The sequence below is a fragment of the Schistocerca piceifrons genome, chromosome 4, assembly GCF_021461385.2.
Source record: "Schistocerca piceifrons isolate TAMUIC-IGC-003096 chromosome 4, iqSchPice1.1, whole genome shotgun sequence".
NCBI classification, from domain to species: Eukaryota; Metazoa; Arthropoda; class Insecta; order Orthoptera; family Acrididae; genus Schistocerca; species Schistocerca piceifrons.
Window position 1 is genome coordinate 750,522,718 of NC_060141.1, and position 23,622 is coordinate 750,546,339.

Genomic DNA, 23,622 nt, shown 5'->3' on the forward strand with positions numbered 1-23,622 from the left:
GAGCTTTCAGTTCAATAGCTTTGCTAACCCCCATAAGGCTTTCACTTATCCTATTCTACTTACTGACTTCACCTCTGGGATAGTTGGGTCCATACCTGCTATGGTTGTGTGAAACCTTTATTAAGGATGCTATCAAGTATTGCATGTAATATAACATGCAGTAAGCATAATAATTTTCAATGTACGACATTAGTTTGAAAAGCTGCCGTAGTCACCACCATATGTCAGTGCTAGCGTAGTGAGGTTACTGCATAATAAAGGGTCATCCTTTGGTCCACCACCATCAAAGAAAGCAAAAGCAACGCAATGAACTGGAAAGGTTTTGGTGTCGTTTTCTGGGATGCAAAAGATACTCTGCTGATTGGTCATCTTCCCACTTGTTAAACAATTTTGAGTCAATTCCACTCTAACCTGCTGCTCCAACAACAGCAAGAGATACACAAAAATGCCAGATTTGGCAAGGAAGAAATTCAGCTTTCAAGACAGTGTGCACTCACACAAAAGCATCATTACCTTGTCAAAAATACATGAAGGAAGATATGAATTGTTGCCATATGTGTTGTATTCACCTCATTTGGCTCCTTAAGACTTCAGTCATTTTCCCCAAAAAGCTCAAAATTTTCTTTGCTGGATAGAGATTCTTTTAAAATGAAGTAACTGACAGCCAGAATTGACAGGTACTTTGAAGGCCTGTGGGAATCTAATTTCTGTGATGGCCTCTAGGCAGTGGAACATTGCTGGACCAAGTATGTTAATGTACAGGGTGACTACATTGAAATGTAAAAAAGTTTCTCTGATGTAAGTCATTTCTTTATATTCTGTCCTGAGACCTTCTCAAACTACCATAAAAATGTACAGGGTAACAATTATTGAACTGTATGAATAAAAAAAACTTAAATTTCTTAGTATGGCCTGCCTTCATTTTATTAAACATCTAAATGTCACTGACATGTTTGATGGGCCTGCCATCATTGATGATGATGTGGCGAAAACAAATCGCAAAATTCTGCATGATCTGTTGAAGTGTCGGAACATCAATGCTATCGATGACCTCCTGAATGACTCAGCTCAGCAATGGTTTTGGAGTTGTGTGTACACCTTTTCTTTAATATAGACCCACAAAAAGAAGTTGCATGTGTTCACGTCCGGAGAACGTGGCGGCCATTTGAGGCGCATGCCAATGGCCTGTGGGCACCCCAGAGCCAGAATGCGTCCCCAAAGTGCTCCTCCAGAATACCAAACATTCTCCTGCTTTGATGGGTCTGAGCTCCATCTTGCATGAAGCACATGTTGCTGAAATCAGGCTCTGTTGGGATAATGTGAATGAAATTGTCTTCAAAAAGCTTCACATACCATTCAGTAGCCACTGTGCTATCAAGGGAGATCGCACTGATTATTCAATGACTGAACATCGCACAATCACCAGTCAAGGATGAACATACTTCTTGATTGCGAAATACAGAATCTCTGTCTCCCAAATGTGCCAATTTTGCTTATTGACGAGCCTATTCAAATGAAAGTGGACTTCGTATATAAACCAAACCGTACGGTGCATACTAATTCCTATCATGCCCCACAGCCAACGTGCAGTTCGAACATCCTAACGAAAACCGTTAATAAGTTAAGACTGTTTTATTTCATACAGTTTTAGCTTGATCGTAACATTCTAAGAGGTGAAACGAATTAGTTGTTGAATATTGAAATAGACTTTATTTCAAAATAAAAGAAACAGCCTATGCAGGAGAAGACAGACTTAAAAAAATTTACACCACCTGTGGACACATAAATAAGGATTATTTCTGCACTTTCTATCCTTTTGATGTATCATTTAGCAAGTGTACACCATTTCCACACAGCAGTGTTAGTACTGCCATTACTTTGTATGGTTTAAACAATATATCTTTTTTTATTTTTAAAATAACAATTGATTATGCCAGATAAGTAGTAGATTTTATGTAGCTCTCTACTTCTATTTTTGGTTGAAATATGCTGAAGTTAAGGCTTTGTGTGAGAATGGAGATAAGGAAATATATCGTATTGTTCTGGCTTGAGGTCTTGTGTAAATATACTCACTTCACTGTCACTAATTTTGCCCAGAAAAAGAGGATGAATCATTTCAAACTCTGCCCACCTGAATTGATGTTCAATCAGTTGGCAAAACATGGAGATTATCTGAAGTTCCTGCACAAGTATATCCATGTTTAAACCTCTTTTCTTGTGATGGTTTATTTTCTTCAATTTCTTCTTTGCTGATGAAAGTCAGTTTAATGGAATTAATGCTTTCCTCCCCCCCCCCCCTCTGCCCCCCCCTTTTTGGGTCCAAGGATTAGAGTAGGCCTGAGGTACTTCTGCCTGTAGTAAGAGGCAATTAAAAGGAGTCGCACACGTTTCGGCCTTTATGTGATGGCATTCCCGAAGAGCGAGCCAATTGGGGAACGGCGCCTTACATGGTGCATCGTGTCCATCCTGCATTGAGACCTTTCACATCCTTTATCATCGTGGCTTTGCAGTTCCGCTCATTCTCCATCTCTTGGGTGAGGACACCTTCCTGGGTGTGTTTTCTCCATCCACTATGCAGTATCTTTTTCTGTGCCGACGATGACCATGGACTTCTTTTGCACCTCATATCCAGCATGGTACCCGGTCCGTCGTGGTGTGGCTGCCATATACTGCGTTGATTGTAGCTCCCCGACCACACAGGGATCACTCTGCTGATGCCTGCACTGTTAACTCCCCATGTATGCCAAGGAGTAGATGCTAGTCACTCTGGGGCATCGGGACTCCCGGCAATGACCATCCTGCCAGGTGGTCTTCGCTGTGGCTGGGTGGTGCCCGTGGGTGGGGCCCCTGGTCGGAGTGGGTGGCATCAGGGTGGATGACACGCCATGAAGTGTAGTACATCATCTCAACAACCAACTGTCTAAGCATTCAAGGGCTCAATTTAATGCACGGAAGTATGATCCCCAAATCATTTCCCTCCCTGCCCACACCGTGGGAGGAACTGCAGATAAACAATGGCAGCAAATCTTATTTGCCCTGGTACCTAGTATGTACGAGAGCTGATGGGGGAATCCTTTGTGTCAATTAAGTCTCAGTTTTTTGTAGAGCATTTACGGGACAAGTTTGGGGGGCTGGAGGGATTGTCCAAAATGTGGTCAGGGTCAGTCTTGATAAAAACAGCATCCTCTGCCCAGTCATGGAAATTACTTGCTTGTGACAAGTTGGGGGATGTTTCTGTTACTATCACGCCCCATAAGAACTTAAATATGGTCCAGGATATTATATTCCTCAGGGACCTTCTTTTGCAGACTGACGATGAGCTGAGCACCAATTTAGAGTGGCGAGGTGTTCATTTCGTCCGGCACGTACATAGGGGTTCAAAGGATAATCAGGTAGTCAGTCACTGGTGCCTTCATCTTGGCCTTTGAGGGTGACACATTACCTGAGAAGGTCAAGGTGATGGTATACCAATGTGATGTCATACCATACATACCTCCCATGATTTGGTGCTTCAAGTGCTGGAAGTCCTTCCCACTGTACTTCCAGCGTCACCTGTCGAAATTGTGGATGTCCTTGGCATCCCAATACTCCATGTGCCCTGCCTCCAATCTGTGTCAGCTGCGGAGAGCATCATTCACCTTGCTCACCAGAATGCAGGATTTTACAGAAGGAGAGGAAAATCATGGAATAAGACCCTGGACCGATTGACCTACACTGAGTCTAAAAGGAAATTTGAAAGGCTCCATTCTGTACGCATGACATCATCTTACGCCACTTCTACTATTGTTTCCAGCCCCATCAGTTGCACCAATTGCAGTCAGCTCTCAGAGCCATAAGACTACACTGACCCACTTGATGGTTGGGGGCACTTCCCACCCTGTTGATCCCGATCCACCTATTTCGGGAGAAGCACACCTCCCCACCCCACACCAACCGTCAGGGACATGAGTCCCCACTTCTCAGTCGGAAAAGGGTAAATTTTCTACAGCTCTTCTCGCTAGAAAGGGGTCCCTTGGGTCACTCTTCCCAGGTTCCCACCGGTGGCAAAGTGGACTCCGGCCAGTGGCTGAAGCAGCCACAGGGAGCTGGTCGTAGGGCTTCATGATCCTCCTCAGTCCCTGAGACTGACTCAGTGAAGCCCTCCCAGCTGGAAAAAACCAAAGGAGCAGTGAGGGAAACCCTAAAAGAAGATGATTTCTGAAGAATCCAGACATTATGGTGGCACCAATACCACTGCTACCTACAAGCTCTGTGTCTGAGGATTAGGTGGAGATTGTAGTGTTCCATGAGGACCTAGATCTCGCTGGACCCTCAGACACAAAGGATGTTGATAGAACGGTACTCAGTCGGTGGCAGCAGGTGACCCTGCAATGTAATCTGCCTTCTTGAGTGCTTCATGCCTTCCCAGCCTCACGATGTCATCCTTGAGTGAAATTGCTGCGGTTTTTTTACCACCTGACTGAGCTACGGCAAATGTTAAGCTTCACACCTGCTTTATGCATTGCCCTCCAGGAAACCAGGTTCCCAGCAATGCAGACCCCTGCCCTCCGCGGCTATAGATGATATTACAAGAACTGTAGCGAATATAATAGTGTGTCAGGTGGAGTTTGTGTATGTCCTGAACTCGGTATCTAGTGAATCTGTGCCCCTTCAAACTCCTCTTGAAGCTGTGGCTATCAGGATAAGGACAACACAGGAAATAACTGTCTGCAATGTATATCGTCCTCCAGATGGTGCAGTACCTCTGAACTTATTGGCTGCACTGACTCAACTCCCTAAACCTTTCCTACTTCTGGGAGATTTTAAGGCCCATAATCCCTTGTGGGGTGGTACCAAGCTTACTGGCCGAGTAAGAGGTGCCAAAAATGTACTCTCTCAGCTTGACCTCTGCCTCTTAAATACTGGGCCCCCCCACACATTTCAGTGTGGCTCATGGTACTTACTTGGCCATTGATTTATCACTTTGCAGCCCAGGACTTCTCTCATCTGTCCACTAGAGTGCCCATGACAACTCGTGTGGTAGTGACCACTTCATCTTCTTGCCACTCCCCCGGCGTCATGCTCATGGCCGCCTACCCAGATGGGCTTTAAACAAGGCAGACTGGGAAGCTTTCACCTCTGTTGTCATTAAATCTCCCCCACAAAATACCATTGATGTAGTGGTCGAGAGGGTCACTAGAACAATCGCATCTGTGGCTAAAACCTCAATCCCTTGTTCCTCAGGGTGCACCTGGTGAAAGACAGTGCCTTGGTGGTCACCGGAAATTGCTGAGGCCATTAAAGAACGTAGGCGGGCTCTACAGTGACATAAGTGGCACCCTTCTCTGGAGCACCTAACAGCTTTTAAACGGCTCCATGCGTGCATTTGCCAGCTTATAAAAAAAAACAGAAATAGGAGTGTTGGGAGAGGTATGTCTCAATCATTGGGTGTCATACATCACCTTCCCAAGTCTGGGCATAGATCAGGTGTGTTTTTGGTTACCAGACCCCTACAGGTGCCCATGTTGTTAACATACATGGTGTGTTGTCTGCCAACGCAATAGCAGAGCACTTTGCTTGAGCCTGTGTGTCGGAGAACTACCGCCCAGCCTTTCGCACACTCAAACGGTGGATGGAAGGGAAAGTCCTCTCATTCACTGCTTGCCACAGTGAACCCTATAATGCCCCATTTACAGAGTAGGAGCTCCTCAGTGCCCTCAGCATTGCCCTGACACAGCTCCTGGGCCAGATCAGGTCCACACTGATTAAACACGTCTCACTACAAGCGACATCTCCTTATCTTCAACTGGATCTGTGTGATGGCATCTTTCCATTGCAATGGGGAGAGAGCACCATCATTCCAGTGTTCAAACCCGGTAAAACCCACTTGATGTGGGTAGCTATTGGTCCATCAGCCTCACCAACATTCTTTGTAAGCTGCTGGAATATATGGTGTGTTGGCGGCTCGTTTGGGTCCTGGAGGTACATGGCCTACTGTCTCCATGCCAGGGTGGTTTCCGCCAAGGTCGCTCTACCACTGATAATCTTTTGTCCTTCGAGTCTGCCATTCGAATTGCCTTTTCCAGGCACCAACACTTGGTTGCCGTCTTTTTTGATTTATGGAAAGTGTATCATACAACCTGGTGACATCATATCCTTGCCACTTTATATGTGTGGGATCTCTGGGGCCCACTCCTGATTTTTATCCAAAACTTCCTGTCACTCCATATTTTCCGTGGTTGGTGTCTCCCATAGTTGCCCTCCATATCCAGGAGAATGGAGTGTCGCAGGGCTCTGTATTGAGTCTCTATTTTTAATGGCCATAAACGGTCTAGCAGTCTAACCTTCTCTGTATGCAGACGACTTCTGCATTTCGTATTGCTCCTCCAATACTGGCGTTGCTGAGTGCGCCTACAGGGAGCCATTCACAATGTGCACTCATGGGCTGTAGCCCATGGCTTCTAGTTTTCAGCCACAAAGTCGTGTGTCGTGCACGTCTGTCGGTGTCGTACCTCTCATCCGGAACCAGAACTTTACCTTAATGACAATCCCTCATGGTAGTGGAGACATATAGATTCTTAGGACTGGTTTTCGACTCTCAATTGACTTGGCTTCCTCATCTTAATCAGCTTAAGTGCTGGCAGCACCTCAATGCCCTCTGCTGCCTGAGCAACACCAGCTGGGGTGCAGATTGCTCTAAGCTGCTGCTGCTGCTGCTGCTGCTGCTGCTGTACAGAGACCTTGTTCAATCCCACCTTGACTATGAGAGTGTGGTTTATGGTTTGGCAGCACCCTCAGCATTGCATTTACTTGACCCAGTGCACCACTGCAGCGTTAGACTAGAGCTTCAAGGGCAAGTCTGGTGACCAGTGTGCTGGTGGATGCTGGAGTTCTTCCATTACAGACTAGACATGTATAACTGCTCGCCAGTTACGTTGCATACATTCTTAGGTATCCTGAGCATCCAAATTACCGTCTCCTTTTCCCAACCACACCGATTCAACTCCCACCTCGGCAGCCCAGGTCAGGGCTTCAGATCGCGGTTCGCATGCGATCCCTTCTGTCTGGACTGGAGTCCTCCCCTTTACCACCTCTACTCAAGGTCCATGAACGTACACCTCCATGGGGTAAACCTAGGCCGAAGCTTTGTCTGAACCTTTCCCATGGCCCTAAGGGCTCAGTTAACCCTGCGGCTCTTTGCTGTCACTTCCTCTAGATTCTTGACATGTACCGGGGCAATGACGTGGTTTACACCAACGGCTCACTGGCTGATGATCACGTTGGCTTCGTGTATGTTCATGGAGGACATCATGAACAGGACTTCTTGCCAGATGGCTGCAGTGTTAGCGCTGCAGAGCTGGCGGCCATTCTCGTGCTCTCGAGTACATCTGCTGATGCCCTGGCGAATCATTTCTTCTCTGAACTGATTGCTCGAGCAGCCTCCAAGCTATTGACCAGTGCTACCCTCACCATCCCTCGGAAGCGACCATCAAAGAGTCCATCTATGCCCTGGAACGATCCAGTCATTCAGTGGTGTTTGTGTGGACCCCAGATCATGTCGGATTTACAGGAAATGAACTTGCCAAGAGGCTGGCCAAACAGGCTACACGGAAACCGCTTATGGAGATAGACATCCCCATAACCAACCTTAACAAACTGCGTGCCATTAAGGAAACTATGAATGTGTGGGAGTGCTCAATGAGGGCCTCTCACAGAGGCCCTATGGTTCTCTGCCGGCTCCGTATTGGCCACACTTGGGCAACCCACAGCTATCTCCTGTGCCGTGAAGATCCATCTCAGAGCTGGTGCGGCATGCAGTTGACAGTGGCCCATATACTTTTAAGCTGTCCCTCTTTGGCTGCCCTGCATCATAAACTTTGTTTACCAGACTTGTTACAGCTAATTTTAGCAGGCAACACCTTAACGGTTGATCTTGTTTAAGGTTTTGTGCATGAGGGATGGGTTTATCCTTCTATATAGGTTTTAGTGCTTGTTGTTTGTTCCTCTGTTTTCTCTCCCCTACTGCTGTTAGGTTGGAGGTTTTACTGAGTTGCAGAGTGGCTGGCTTCTCCTTTATATTCACGTGGTCGGCCAGCCATGGTAATCTGCTTTCTTGTTTTAATCTCTTCTGTTTCTTGCGCCTCTGTTTTCGTCTCCTTTTTTGTTCCTTTTAGTGTTTGTTGACTTTCCTTCATTCTTGTGGTTTTTCCTTTCTTTCGGTATTGTGTTGTATGTGTCTTTTGTTTTATTATTTTCCTTGTGGAATTGTTTATCAGAACAAGGGACCAATGACCAAGCAGTTTGGTCCCATCCCCTCCCCTTTTAAACCAACCAGCTAATTAATGCTTTCAGTGCAGAAGAGAAACAGATCTATAGTCATAAGAATCTGCCTGTTAACTGGCCATTGAAAACTTGATCTTGCTGCTTATAACTTTGTATCTCCAGTCCCATAGCAAGGTGACTTTCCATAGGTAGAGCAAAAAAGAAAGTACATTCTTTTGTCTTTGTAGTCTCTCTTGTGGTAGTACAAATAGAGAAACTTACTGAAAGTGTTGTGTTGGACACTGAAGCCACCACTGAAGTAATTGATGTGGGAAATTTGAGCAAACTATGTTTTTACGTATTCGATCAGCTCCTTGATAGAACGTGAGCAATATTTATGCCATGCCAGTCACTGACATAGCAAAAATCTGCATATTCCATCTTCTGATTTTGGTTAAAATAGACAAATGGTGGGGTTGATATTTGACTACTTTCCCCTGAATAATTTTCAGCAAAATCTATTATGATGATCAACTCATCTTACTTTAGATAAAATTTAAGGGCTTTAAGATACAAACTTTGATGTCTGGCATTGTAATGACAGCACTTTCTAAAGACTATATAGCTCCACTGTCCCATGTTGGTTACACACAATTATTTCCTGTGAATCATACAGTATGAGCTAGCAACTGCAGATTCTATAGCTTCTGGTCCAGGACACATTCTTTAAATAGCAGGCTGCAAACTGCCATGCTTGTGAAGCTACAGTAATTCGATCAACTTAGTATAAAGATTATACAAAACTATCCTTATTTGATTTTTTATGCCCTTTCCTTCTTAAATAGAGAAATCTTTTACAATTCAGAGATGTTTAAAAAACTTTTTGCATTTTTTGGAGTTTTCTGATTCAAGCTCACTTCCATTTCATTAGGACTTATGATTTTGCTTTCCCCAAACACTACTAAACAATTGAAAAACACAATAAAAAGTCAGATTGGAGTACCAACATAGTACAGGCATGGTTTCACTATATTGTTGCCTTCTCATTAGTTTTTAGGTGGTTTAGAAAATTCTGTAAAACATTTTGCAGAGTACTTTTTTGTACAAATGGGCTGAAAGTGCCCATTTTTTGTGTTTTTACAAAAATCTTCACCTTTGCTCTCAATTTGTAAAGTACTGGGAAGCAGTAGGGGAATAAAATTTCATATTTAAATGCCTTGTGTTGGTAAGTTATCACATGCATAGTTTCATGTTTGTTATAGAGACACTTACAGAGTTACAAAAAGATAAACTTCATTTTTAAAACTGGCTGTTTTTTTTGAGTGGCATTGCTTCAAATTATGTATGGGGAGTTTTCTCATGAAATGGTTTTTTACTATTCAATGTAAGAGAGTGCAAAAAAATAATACGGCATACTGTAGTTTCCGCCAAGAAAAAATTTTATCTCTCACAATCAGTGGTGCACTGTCAAAAGCTGCACTATGGCGTCAAACAAATGATTATATTACTGCAATTACTGGATCAGTGAAAGTAAAATTTCATCAGTGTTCATAGGGAACATTGTAAATGTTCATAAAAAAATTCATCAAAGTCCATGATGGTCCTGTGGGAGCTTTATCCAAAATTAGACCACTTGAGCCTTCCCATGCCATTTTCATTAGTTGCTTGTGCAGATCAATGGCATTTCATCAGTAACATGAGCAGATGCCAAGTTTGTTTAGTTCATAGTTGATACAAACATTGCTATAAATAGCAAATCATGTATAGCCTTAACCATTATTGACATTAATGACAAGAAGTGGCTAGGAACCAAACATCGAAAAACATCCTATATGCAGATTAGAACTGGTAAGAAATTTCCCCCCAGTATATACCTAAAACATGACAAGCAGATAGGGTTTGATAGGGTCAAATACATGAAATTACAGCTTTTATTGTAAGTTCAGCTAGGAGGAGGATACCACAGAACTGCTGAAGCACCTAAATAAAGCTTTATTTGCACTACAGGTGTTTGTCAGACATAGGTGATGCAAAAATAAAAAAGTTGGCATAGGCCTACTTTGCTTTTGTATCATAATGTTGTACAGAATAATTTTTTGTGGGAACTCAAGCCAAAGTAGTTCTGTCAAAAAATGTGTAATATGAATTATTAGTGGTGTAAACTCTAGAATGTCCTGCTCAGACCTGTTTAAGGAACTGGGAATATTAACTATTGCTTTACAATAAATGTATTTATTTCTCAGTGAAATTTGCCGTTAAAAATCTCGTTCAAAGTAACGGCTCACTACATGAAATCAGTACCAGAATTAAGTGTAATACTCACAAATATTTAAAACCACTGACTTTGTTACAGAAAGGTGTCCATTATTAAAGAGCATACCTTTTCAATAGCTTACCAGGAGCTATAACATTTAACTATTAATAAAGTTTAATTTAAGAGGAGCAAATAGGATTTATTAGTGACAAACTCCTACTACTCAACTGACGAGGTTCCTAGCAGAACTGACTGTGTGTATGTAATTAATAACATCAGTGTAAAATCTGACTTCCGTAAAACTTCAGTGTAGTAATGTAATCAGTATAAATATTTTAGAAAGTGATTTTTCTAATTGATGATGCCTAAGAATTGTGTGTCAGTATATTGAATATTTACATGTTTTGTGACAAGTTTACGAGGTGCATTCAAGTTCTAAGGCCTCCGATTTTTTTTCTCCGGACTGGAAAGAGATAGAAACATGCGCATTGTTTTAAAATGAGACCGTGTTTATTGTCAATACGTCCCAGAGATGGCAGCACCGTACGGCAGATGGAATTTTACCTCCAGCGGCGAGAATGAGAACTGTTTTAAATACTTAAAATGGCGACGTTTTTCTTACTTGAACAGCATGCAATCATTCGTTTTCTGAATTTGCGTCGTGTGAAACCAATTGAAATTCATCAACAGTTGAAGGAGACATGTGGTGATGGAATTATGGATGTGTCGAAAGTGTGTTCGTGGGTGCGACAGTTTAATGAAGGCAGAACATCGTGTGACAACAAACCGAAACAACCTCGGGCTCGCACAAGCTAGTCTGACGACATGATTGAGAAAGTGGAGAGAATTGTTTTGGGGGATCGCTGAATGACTGTTGAACAGATCGCCTCCAGAGTTGGCATTTCTGTGGGTTCTATGCACATAATCCTGCATGACCTGAAAATGCGAAAAGTGTCATCCAGGTGGGTGCCACGAATGCTGACGGACGGCCACACGGCTGCCCGTGTGGCATGTTGCCAAGCAATGTTGACGCGCAACAACAGCATGAATGGGACTTTCTTTTCGTCGGTTGTGACAATGGATGAGATGTGGATGCCATTTTTCAATCCAGAAACAGTGCCAGTCAGCTCAATGGAAGCACACAGATTCACAGTCACCAAAAAAATTTCGGGTATCCGCCAGTGCTGAAAAAATGATGGTGTCCATGTTCTGGGACAGCGAGGGCGTAATCCTTACCCATTGCGTTCCAAAGGGCACTACGGTAACAGGTGCATCCTACGAAAATGTTTTGAAGAACAAATTCCTTCCTGCACTGCAACAAAAACGTCCGGGAAGGGCTGTGCGTGTGCTGTTTCACCAAGACAACGCACCCGCACATCGAGCTAACGTTACACAAGTTTCTTCGTGATAACAACTTTGAAGTGATTATTCATGCTCCCTTCTCACCTGACCTGGCTCCTAGTGATTTTTGGCTTTTTCCAACAATGAAAGACACTCTCCGTGGCCGCACATTCACCAGCCGTGCTGCTATTGCCTCAGCGATTTTCCAGTGGTCAAAACAGACTCCTAAAGAAGCCTTCGCCGCTGCCATGGAATCATGGCTTCAGGGTTGTGAAAAATGTGTACGTCTGCAGGGCGATTACGTCGAGAAGTAACGCCAGTTTCATCGATTTCGGGTGAGTAGTTAATTAGAAAAAAAATCGGAGGCCTTACAACTTGAATGCACCTCGTATTAACTTTCAAATGACAGTATGTTCAAAATTTGACATATTTCACATCAGTGAGAACCATTTGACTTGGGATCTTGCAAAGCACATTAGCATTTTTCATTTTTTGTAAATATTTGTGTATTATTGTTTTGTCTTCTTGTAGAGATATTTAAATTATATTAATTTGCCATTTTCAAAAGCAAGTACAGCCTTGTTGCAGATAATCTTCTGTTTGAGCTAAAATCATTATCCTCTTCAAAGAGCACTGTATGTGGTATTGTTTATTGTAGTGTTTTGGAAATAGTTTTTTGACATTTGCTTGTAACATTGTCAACATATAAAGATAGATGAAAAGAGAACAGCTGGATCCAAATATTTAGGTTGTCACTTCACTCAAAACTTTAATACTGTCCTGTGTTATTCATTATGTGTTTAATATCCCCCATATAACCTTCAGCTTTCGTTGGTAAAACTATATTTCAAAAGCTTCTGTTCTCTTCATCTAAACTACTTTTTATGACTTCCTTACAAGGCTGCCCTCCAGACAAATAATTTCAGTAAATACTTAAAAGTACTAAAACCCAGTGCACACATGCATTTTTCTTTTTAACAACTAATGTAGCAATAAAAATAGCTGGGTAAAAGAAATACACACATAATATGAATTTTCATACCTGTGCTGATTTTTATTTTACTGTGTTGCAGATTTCTTATCGAACTTGGGGCATAGCGTGCAGCAGTGTTGCAGTTGTTCTCCTAGGAGCAATAGCATACCGTTACAGGTTCTTGTAACCTTATTCCAGAGTGATTATGCCTAAATGTCAGGTTCATGATTATGGTTTTTGGGTATTTTGTGGTTGCAGAGAAATGACTAGTTCTTGTTTGTAGATCCCACACAATAGTGTGTTTACTGTAAGTGTAAATTTTTGTTAAGAGGTTTACAAAGACATATAGTTTTATATGAGTAACATTTAAAATTGTTTGAATGTAAAAGTTATGCTGCCTTATCGTAACTATGTAATTGCTGCTGTATAAATGCTGTTTCCTAACTTGGACAGTTAAATTTACCTAATTTGGTAGTGGTGATTTGCAGCTGTTCCATTCATATCTTAAATCATATGCAGATATTTTGCATTGAATAATTCCAAGTTACATATGCGCTAAATAGCATGCATGAAGCAAATCTCTCTGTATTGTACTGCAGGATTTTTCGTATACCTGAAGCTTATTGGTTTATAAAGAATAAATATTTTCTATTGTTTTCATTTTACTGTCTTTATTTTACTGTACAGAAAAGTCTTTTTGCGACAATATTACACTAGAGAAATGAGTGAATAGTGTAGTGTGTTACTAAGTTGCTACTGATACAGTAAACCACCTTGAAAAATACAGGAGGAGAGAAACGTAATCATTCACTGTAGAGTTAAGGTGTTCAATGGTTGACAGGCTCATATACAAAGTAGAAAATGTTGCAGAGCTGTTGAACATGTCATTCTTCAAACTTATGTAATACAAAGCGCTATCACAGATGTGAAATTGAAGGAAGCTTCGTAAAAACAATTCCCACCCAAGTAATACAGAGAATGTGGTAATGGGGGTATCCAGATACCAGAGTGGCATGGTTTGTAGAACAGCCATTGAAGTAGTATGTGTTGTGCTCAACAGTGTGTTCTGCCAACTGACTGGTGTTCTCTGCTTTTGGCCACCATTTGGTAGTGGTCATGCCCACTTGGAAAACGCTCTGTGGAAACTATACAGAATTGGTATACATGACTGGTTTCACAGTTGGCTTCTGCTAGGGTAGAATGTGCTGGACTTTAGCACACTGCAAGTGTTAGACCTGTCGTCCCAAAGGATATGGTCAATTACTAAGGACTTGAGTGTTTACGGTAACAGTGGTGGGCCAGGCAGTTCCATATATTGAGGGGGGACTACCACTTGAGGAGGGTGGGACATATTTTGGGTAGGATGGTTGTAATTTCTGGGCTTTCTGACGACAGCTAGTCGAATATCTGGTAATGTGTGGTTAAATTTTCAGTGATGGGCGATACTGTACCTAATTACTAGGGTGGTTGGAGTGTTTGATTAGAAAATTGTTTGCAGACTAAATTGGGAATAAGGATATAGTTTTTTGGAACTGCGACTAGATCACAAAGCCAGTAGTGAATCTGAATGAGGATAGGGGTTTTAGGACCTTCAGTAGCAAGATAAGATTCCTCAAATTGTCCATAAACATGTTGGTACTAGTGTGTGCCATGCAGGTGCCTATGGTCATGCCACAGATTTGTTTGTGGAGCTTTCCTCGAAGGAACGGTGGGTATGGGTAAGGGTATAGCTGGTCAGGCGCACAAGAACTCAGGTGCATGTTTTGGAGTTTGTTGGACATCAGGAGAGGTAGTTTTGAACAGTAGAAGGCTATGGGAATGGGGATGTTTGTGTGTATGGATGTAGTGCTATCAGTGATGAAAAGGCTTTGAGGTGTTAATAGAGTGGGGATGATTAAGAGCCAGTGGGGAAACTAGGTTGCAGGTGTTGGCCAATGGGTACAGAGGTTGTTTTGATTAGAGCAAAGTAATCAACTACTATGTGGAGTCTTGAGTGGTTAAGTCAGTGGATTTTGGGAAGTGTGTAAAGGATGGACACATTGAACATTTAGAGGTTACATTGCTAATTGACAACTCAGTGTCTGAACTGTATGGTGAGTGATTAGTTACCTTTATTTCTGCCATTATTTGTGATTCACCCATTGTATCATATTAAAATTTATTTTAAAGGAAGATTGAAAGACAACTGTAAAGTTCATCTAGGTTTGGTTTACAGCCACAGTAAAAGTTTTCAGAGTACAAACAGTTTTGCCACATTTGGCTGTTTAAAATTTTTATAATGGCTGGTTTTTTAACACTGTGAGGCCAAGTCACTTCCAAACATGCAGGTTTAGAAAACCAGCCATTTGTCATTATTTCAAGTGGTAAGTGGTACACTTTTGATTGGTAGGTCTTAAAGGCCAATATACATGAAAAAAAGATAAAAAGCTTTAGGGTTTCTTTTTCATCTTTTTTTATTCTGTGGGTATAATATTCTTAAAATTATGTGTGAGATGCATTCTTGAGCAACTTCACACATAACTGGCTTTTGCATAAAAAAGTCAAGCATTCTGGCATAGAGAGTTGCAGTGTGTGTGTGTGTGTGTGTGTGTGTGTGTGTGTGTGTGTGTGTGTGTGTGTGTGTGTTTCCTGCCTGCTTGCCTTCGGACAAAGCAGCTTATTTCTCATTGGCACACCTGATGCCTCTGAGTTTCAATGAAACATTTCCTCTTGGCAGCTCCTTCAGGTTAGACCTGCATGTTAGTACAACTTCAGTTTTATTTTGCCATAAAATAAACTACTGGCAAACCACAAAACCTATCCACACAAACAGCATTACATTTACCCACCTCGATTCTTTTTCTGGGGTATACTTCAAATCAAAGAATATGACCAGTATTAGAATCGCACACAATAAACATACAGGGTGACACACGGCAGACAGACGGTTTTCAATGAAATAATACTCAGCCAACTTTAAAATTAATGCATGTTTATTTACACAAAATCAAAGCTCATTATTTGCCATTTTAGTTAACAAAGTTATTTGTGAAAAATAATGTCGTCAAGGTGATGTCTATCATTTCAAATGCAGGACTCAAGTCTCTTCTCAAAATTCCCCAACACACGGACTAAAATCTCTGCAGGAATGGCAGCAATATCTTGAATGATTGCATTCATCAACTAGTCCAAATTTGGTGGTTTGTGGTTATAGACACAGTTCTTAAGGTACCCCCACAGAAGAAAGTAACATACTGACAAGTCGGGAGACCTGGGAGGCCGAGCAACATTGCCAAAACGTGAGATAATCCGGCCAGGAAGCATGCGTCTAAGAACTGTCATTGAAGTGAAGTGTTTGCGATGTGCGATGTTGCCCCAGCCTGCTGGAACCAAACATGTTTTAAAGGGATTCGTCGTCTTCTTAGTTTTGGTTTCAAGAATGTTTCAAGCACACGAATGTAACGAACTGAATTAATAGTAACTGTGGCCCCGTTCTCTTCAAAAAAAATAAGGTCCAGTAATGCCAACAGAGCCAAGAGCACACCAGACTGTTACTTTTTCTGAGTGTAGAGGACGGTGGTGGATAAGGTGTGGACGCTCTGGAGCCCAGTAATGTAGGTTTTGCTTATTCACGGCCCTGTTTAAATGAAAACGAGCTTCATTGCTCATCAATAAAATTTCATTTTCATTCGATCCCAAAATCACTTGCATTCTGTAAGCGAAGTCTTCTTGTACAGCAAAATCAGTTTCCTTAAGTTGTTGGACAATGAGCATTTTGTAGAGATGGAATTTTAGTTCTTTATGCAAAATTCATCTAACCGATTCATGATTGATTCGTAACTCACTAGCATGACGTCTAGTTGACCGTCCTGGGCTTCTGACTGCCGCTTGCCTTACCCTTTCAACATTTTCTGGTGTCGTTACTCTGCGTCTCGGGCCAGAATGCTTCTTATCCAGTATGTTTCCAGTTGATCTGAAGTTTTCCACCCATCTGAGGATTGTGTTACGGCTCGGAACAGCTCCATGTCGACCAACAATTGCTGCGTAGCAATAATAGACTCGGCAGTTTTCACGAAACTGTCGTAGACAAACATTCGACATTGCAAGTCCTACTGCTCCATAGTGACTGAGTAAATGAAATGGTGTCTTGTGTTGATCAGAACTATCCCCACCACGACCACCTCCCACCACCGCACCCTCAGTACTACGCAGTTCAAAACCGTCTGTCTCCCGTGTGTCGCCCTGTACTTGTCTGGTTTGTTCTCTGTTTAGACCAGTAATCAATCAAATAAACAAATGCTGTTGTCAATGAGTTATTGGTATGGATGAAACACTTTTTAAATTCACTGAAAAAAGGCCTGATCATTTTTGAGCATAGCATCAGGCTGAGGCTGATGTCTGTGAGTGTAGGTAGAATTGTCATTCAGATATAAGTTTGAAAGAATGCCCTTGCACTATTTCTGCTTGTTATGGATCCTGGGGAAGGAGTCAAGATGAAAGTATATTGGATTCTTCTCAAGACATTCATTTAGGAGGCAAGTTGTGACATAGTGATATGCACTTATGCAGATGGCAGTAGTATCGTGACAAGGTATAAAAGAATAGTGCATTGATGGAGCTGTCATTTGTACTCAAGTGATTCATGTGAAAAGGTGTCACACATGATTGACCACACAGTGGGAATGAACAGACATTGAACGAAAAAGGGTAGTTGGAGCTAGACATATGGGGCACTGCATTTCAGAAATCATTAGGGAATTCAGTATTCCAAGATCCACAGTGTCAAGACTGTGCCAAGAATACCATATTTCAGGCATTGTGTCTCTCACCATGGACAATGTATCTGCTTTTACTTAACGACAGATAGTAGCAGTGTTTGTGTAGAGTTGTCAGTGCTAACAGACAAGCAACACTGCTTAAAATATCTGCAGAAATCAGTGTGTGACTTGTTATGAACATATCCAGTAGGACAGTTTGGTGAAATTTGGTGTTAATTGCCAGTGGCAGTAGACGAGTAATGTGAGTGCATTTGCTAACATGACATCGCCTGCAGTGCTTGTCCTGGGCTTGTTACAATATTGGTTGTATCCTAGGTGACAGGGAAACCCTGGCCTGGTCAGACGAGTCCTGATTTCAGTTGGTAACAGCTAATGGTAGAGTTAGTGTGATGCAGACCCCATGAGACCATGGACCCAAGTTGTCAACAAAGCATTTTGGAAGCTGGTGGTAGCTCCATATTAGTGTAAGTGGTGTTTACATAGAATGGACTGGGTCCTATAGTCCAACTGAATAGATCATTGACTGGAAATTGTGTTCATCTACTTATATACCGCTGGCAGCCATTCGTGGAATTCATGTTCCCAAATAACGTTGAAATTTTTGTAGATGACATAGCACCTTTAGCACTGGGCTAAAATAGTTTGCTATTGGTTTGGAGAGCATTCTGGACAATTTTAGCAAATGATTTGCCCACCCAGATCACCCAACTTGAATCCCATTGAGCACTTGTGGAACATAATCAATAGGTCAATTTAGGCACAAAATTCTACATTGGCAACACTTTTGCAGTTATGGATGGCTACAGAGGCATGATGATTCTGTCCGTGTCACATGGAGTTGCTGCACAATGCTATGCAAAAGGTCAGACATGATACTAGGAGGTATCCCATGACTTTCGGCACCTCAGTGTACATGAATAACTATGGAGACAGACACACAAATTTTCTGAAGCTTAACCCCTGTCTGTGATTGACAAACACTGTGTGGTTTTAGCTTGGGTCTTATCTTCAGTTTTTCATAAATGATTTTGGCATAGCTGTTAGTTTTGATTTGATGTGTGTCACCATAGAACACGGAAAAAATTTCATAACACATCCAGATGAGCAAATCTTTCACTAGTTGATCTTACTCCACTTGTTTCTGAGAACTGGGCACAGTCCTCTGGATGTCCAGCTCTTTCTCCAAAAGGAAGTCATTCTTAGCTCTCTTTCCTTCCATTGATTGGGCTTCACATGTAGTCACTTTTAACTCCTGTCTTTTGTTTTAGTTTTCTAAGGTTCTGACATGGGCATGTATGACCTTCGTTTGTTTTGGGCCTGAAAACAAAACAAAACGAATGTCCAGCTTCATTCAGCATCAGTTGACTTTGATTGAAAAGATTGCTACCTATTTCTTGGTAGTGCAGAATACTGTGCTACAGTGGAGATACCTTGATTGGGAAAGTTTGAACAGCAGGAGGTTCATCATCAGATTCGTCTTTTTATACCCAAAATTTGGACAAAGAAGTTAGTTGTCAATGTTACTTGCTTGTAGAGACGGCGCTTAAGTGGGCTAGCCATCTGAACCCCAGTTTGACTGTTGAGTGTGTATTGTCCCGGTATTTAAACTGGAGTGACAGTGCATGCCTCTTACGTCTTTGATATAAATTAATTCTCTGAACCCTTCATCATGTTTTATAAAATTGTACATTCACCTGTTCTGGACTCTGAAATATGACATGCTGAGTGAAATGTTATTAAATGAGCACTACACCCCAAGCCTTATTTTAATTGGAATATACATCCCAGTTTTCTATTAGCCTTATTTTGTTAGACATTATTATGCTCTCGCACAAATTTGAAACCTGCACGACAATACATGTTGTATTTAGAACAGAAAACAGTCTTTGTTGCACAAGATATGTATATTTGTGCAGCCAAGGCTTTTTTTCTGTTCTAAAGATCTATTACAGTTTCTGCATCAGTCCCATTGTGGTAATCACAGAGTGGAGTGATTTAAAATACATGCTGTATCGTACTTCATTTCAATATTAAGTACCAAACAGCACTTAGTGAGGACGCAGCATGCCATCTTTGATGGACTCATCGAAAGAGGGGGAGGGTCCCATGCTGTTCGTGTTGTACATTAATGACCTTGTGGATATTGTGAACAATATTAATAATAACCTCACACCTTTTGTATATGATGCAGTTATCTGTAATGAAATACCGTCTGTAAAAAGCTGCATAAATATTGTCGGATCTGGATAAGATTTCAAAGTGGTGCATAAATTGGCAGTATGCTTTAAAGGGCCAGAAATTTAAAATTGTGCTCTTCACAAAATGAGAAATATGCAATATCCTATGTCCATAATATAGAGTTGGGACTGATCAGCTTGTACGTACACATGGGTGTAACGGTGCATCTGGATTTGAGATGGAATGATCATACACACTCACTGATGGGTAGAGCAGGTAGTAGACTTTGGTTTATTTGTAGAATATTGAGGAAATAAAACTGGTCTACAAAGAAGATTGCTTAAAAATAACTCTTGCAACCCATCCTAGAATACTGGTAAAGTGTGGGAGACCTGTATCAAATAGGAGTAACAGGTGATATTCAGTGTATACAGAGAAGGGGAGCATGGATGGTCAGGGGTTTGTTTGATATGTGGGCGTGTCACAGAAATGCAGAAAAAACTGAACTTGTGCAGCCTCCTGATGACAGATGTAAACTATCCCTAGAAAGGATATGTACAAAGTTTCAAGAACCGGCTTTAAATGATAAATAGGACTGTTCAACAGCTCCCTGTGTATTGTTCCCGTAAGAATCACGAGAGCAAAATTAGATCAATTACAGCACGCATAGAGGCATTTAAACAGCTAGTTTTCTGTCTGTGGATGGAATGGCAAGAGAGCCTGTTAACAGGTATAATGGGACATAGCCTCTGCCATACACTTCAATGGTTTGCAGAGAATATAGCTGCGTGTGTGTGCGTGTGTGTGCGTGTGTGTGCGTGTGTGTGCGTGTGTGTGCGTGTGTGTGCGTGTGTGTGCGTGTGTGTGCGTGTGTGTGCGTGTGTGTGCGTGTGTGTGCGTGTGTGTGCGTGTGTGTGCGTGTGTGTGCGTGTGTGTGCGTGTGTGTGCGTGTGTGTGCGTGTGTGTGCGTGTGTGTGCGTGTGTGTGCGTGTGTGTGCGTGTGTGTGCGTGTGTGTGCGTGTGTGTGCGTGTGTGTGCGTGTGTGTGCGTGTGTGTGCGTGTGTGTGCGTGTGTGTGCGTGCGCGCGTGTGTGTGCGTGTGTGTGCGTGCGCGCGTGTGTGTGCGTGTGTGTGCGTGCGCGCGTGTGTGTGCGTGTGTGTGCGTGCGCGCGTGTGTGTGCGTGTGTGTGCGTGCGCGCGTGTGTGTGCGTGTGTGTGCGTGCGCGCGTGTGTGTGCGTGTGTGTGCGTGCGCGCGTGTGTGTGCGTGTGTGTGCGTGCGCGCGCGCGTGTGCGTGTGTGTGCGTGCGCGCGTGTGCGTGTGCGTGTGTGTGTGCGTGTGTGTGCGTGTGTGCGTGTGTGTGTGTGTGTGTGCGTGTGTGTGTGTGTGTGTGTGTGTGCGTGTGTGTGCGCGCGCGCGCGTGTGTGCGTGTGTGTGCGTGTGTGTGCGCGCGTGTGCGTGTGTGTGTGTGCGCGTGTGTGTGCGCGTGTGTGTGCGCGTGTGTGTGTGCGCGTGTGCGTGTGTGCGCAGAGAGAGAGAGAGAGAGAGAGAGAGAGAGAGAGAGAGAGAGATTGACGAAGGCTGTCGCTGAAAGCTGTGAGAGTTTCTTGTAATTGTGCCTGCCTACAACTTGATGCATCTTCTTTAAGGTAAGTAGCAATCCATTTATTTCTAAATAATTTATAATTTTCAAACAGAACTTTCTGTATATTATAAATAAAGAGGTGTTATATTTACCTTGAGAATGAATCATTTTATTCTCTGCGTGTGTACATTGCTTTGAATGGTGTGAGACATATTGAAACTGTGTGACGAACTGGGAATCAAATAATCTCTATTTGCTATGGATCATATATGATGGGATGGGCTTATTCTCTTAAATTACAGAGATACATCATTACAAACCTATAGAATGCAGTTTGTTTTAAGATACCATGTTAACACTAGTCATGTCAAATAATTCTGTTATAAGTATTTTGTTGACATTTGTCACCAACAGTGTTCTTAATTTTCTTTTAAAAGATTTTATTTAGGTTAATTTCATGTTGGTCCTCTCCTAGACTCATATGCCTTAGGGAGATAATCATATATTTAACTACTAGTTGCAAAGCTTTACGAGGCTTTCCCATTTGCGGTGCTCAGCTATTTAATTGTATTGTCCTTTTCAAGGTGGCGTTACTTAATGCTAACAAGGGGAGGCATGAAACATGGCCAACAGATTTGGGTCATATTTGGCAGGTCACGTGTGTACACTCTAAAATAAGACTCTGAGATCTTTTGTGAAAGACTAATTTCCATGTTTAACTTTTGGTTCTCTCGTTCATTATTCATTTTATGCCACTACTATGTCAAGTGTCAAACATTTACTTTGTGGAAGTTTAAAATGTTGAATAAAGTATGTAAATGTTCGTAAGATAGAAATGAGTTACTTAAAAATTGTAGCAGGGTTGTTTTACTTTTTAACTTCGTTTTCATTAACAAATGGAAATGACAATAAAAATATTGAATCAAATTTTCAATAAAAAGAAGTATTTCTCCTGAAACAGCATGAAAATGTAAATATTCATAGTACATCAAAATTTTGCACAAAAAGTGAAAAATCAAATAGGAAATAGAACACATTTTATTTCTAGAAATTTAACGGTATTAATATGAACCCGAAAAGTTTTTATAAAGTTGCAAGGTCTTTTGTGCTGAGAAATAATTGTTCAGAAAAAAATTCAATAAGTCTCCAAATTAATTAATATTGATATTCGCCAATCAGGCTGTTGTGCGCGCAAGTTCAAGCTGCCTGCCAGAGACCCAGTCACCAATCAAGTGCTCTGTTTTCATTCAGAAAGCTGAACGAGGGAGTGATACAAAAATTCGAGATGGGACGGCAGTAAGGATCGAACCCAAGCCAAAGGCTAAGCAGTCTCGTGTTTTATCATCAATGGTATGAGACCAACTGACACTAATATTGTATCTGGCTGGTTGATTTGCCGCCCGTACACACTAAATAAATCTCGGCCAACCAAGTAGCTGGCTGTGGTTTGTTGGCCTACTGTGTATGTGCCTTGAAAGGCATTTCACACATCTGTTCCAAATTTTACTTTCATACTACCCTCCCCCCATGAACCATGGACCTTGCCGTTGGTGGGGAGGCTTGCATGCCTCAGCGACACAGATGGCCGTACCGTAGGTGCAACCACAACGGAGGGGTATCTGTTGAGAGGCCAAACAAACGTGTGGTTCCTGAAGAGGGGCAGCAGCCTTTTCAGTAGTTGCAGGGGCAACAGTCTGGATGATTGACTGATCTGCCCTTGTAACAATAACCAAAACAGCCTTGCTGTGCTGGTACTGCGAACGGCTGAAAGCAAGGGGAAACTACGGCCATAATTTTTCCGGAGGGCATGCAGCTTTACTGTATGATTAAATGATGATGGCATTCTCTTGGGTAAAATGATCCGGAGGTAAAATGATCCGGAGGTAAAATAATCCCCCATTCGGATCTCTGGGCAGGGACTACTCAAGAGGATGTCGTTATCAGGAGAAAGAAAACTGGCGTTCTACGGATCGGAGCGTGGAATGTCAGATCCCTTGATCGGGCAGGCAGGTTAGAAAATTTAAAAAGGGAAATGGATAGGTTAAAGTTAGATATAGTGGGAATTAGTGAAGTTCAATGGCAGGAGGAACAAGACTTCTGGTCAGGTGACTACAGGATTATAAACACAAAATCAAATAGGGGTAATGCAGGAGTAGGTTTAATAATGAATAGGAAAATAGGAATGTGGGTAAGCTACTACAAACAGCATAGTGAACGCATTATTGTGGCCAAGATAGATACGAAGCCCACACCTACTACAGTAGTACAAGTTTATATGCCAACTAGCTCTGCAGA

General features: G+C 42.1%; 1 protein-coding gene across 2 annotated transcripts in view; it reads left to right on the forward strand.

The window, feature by feature from the left end:
• Positions 1-13,469, forward strand: part of LOC124794865 (70 kDa peptidyl-prolyl isomerase-like) — an 80,274-nt gene extending 66,805 nt beyond the window's left edge. For both annotated transcript variants that reach the window (XM_047258541.1, XM_047258542.1), the window contains exon 8: positions 12,910-13,469. In XM_047258541.1, coding sequence (XP_047114497.1) covers positions 12,910-12,996 — 87 coding nt within the window. In that variant the 3' untranslated portion in view covers positions 12,997-13,469. The remainder of the gene's footprint in view (positions 1-12,909) is intronic.
• Positions 13,470-23,622: the final 10,153 nt, after the last annotated feature.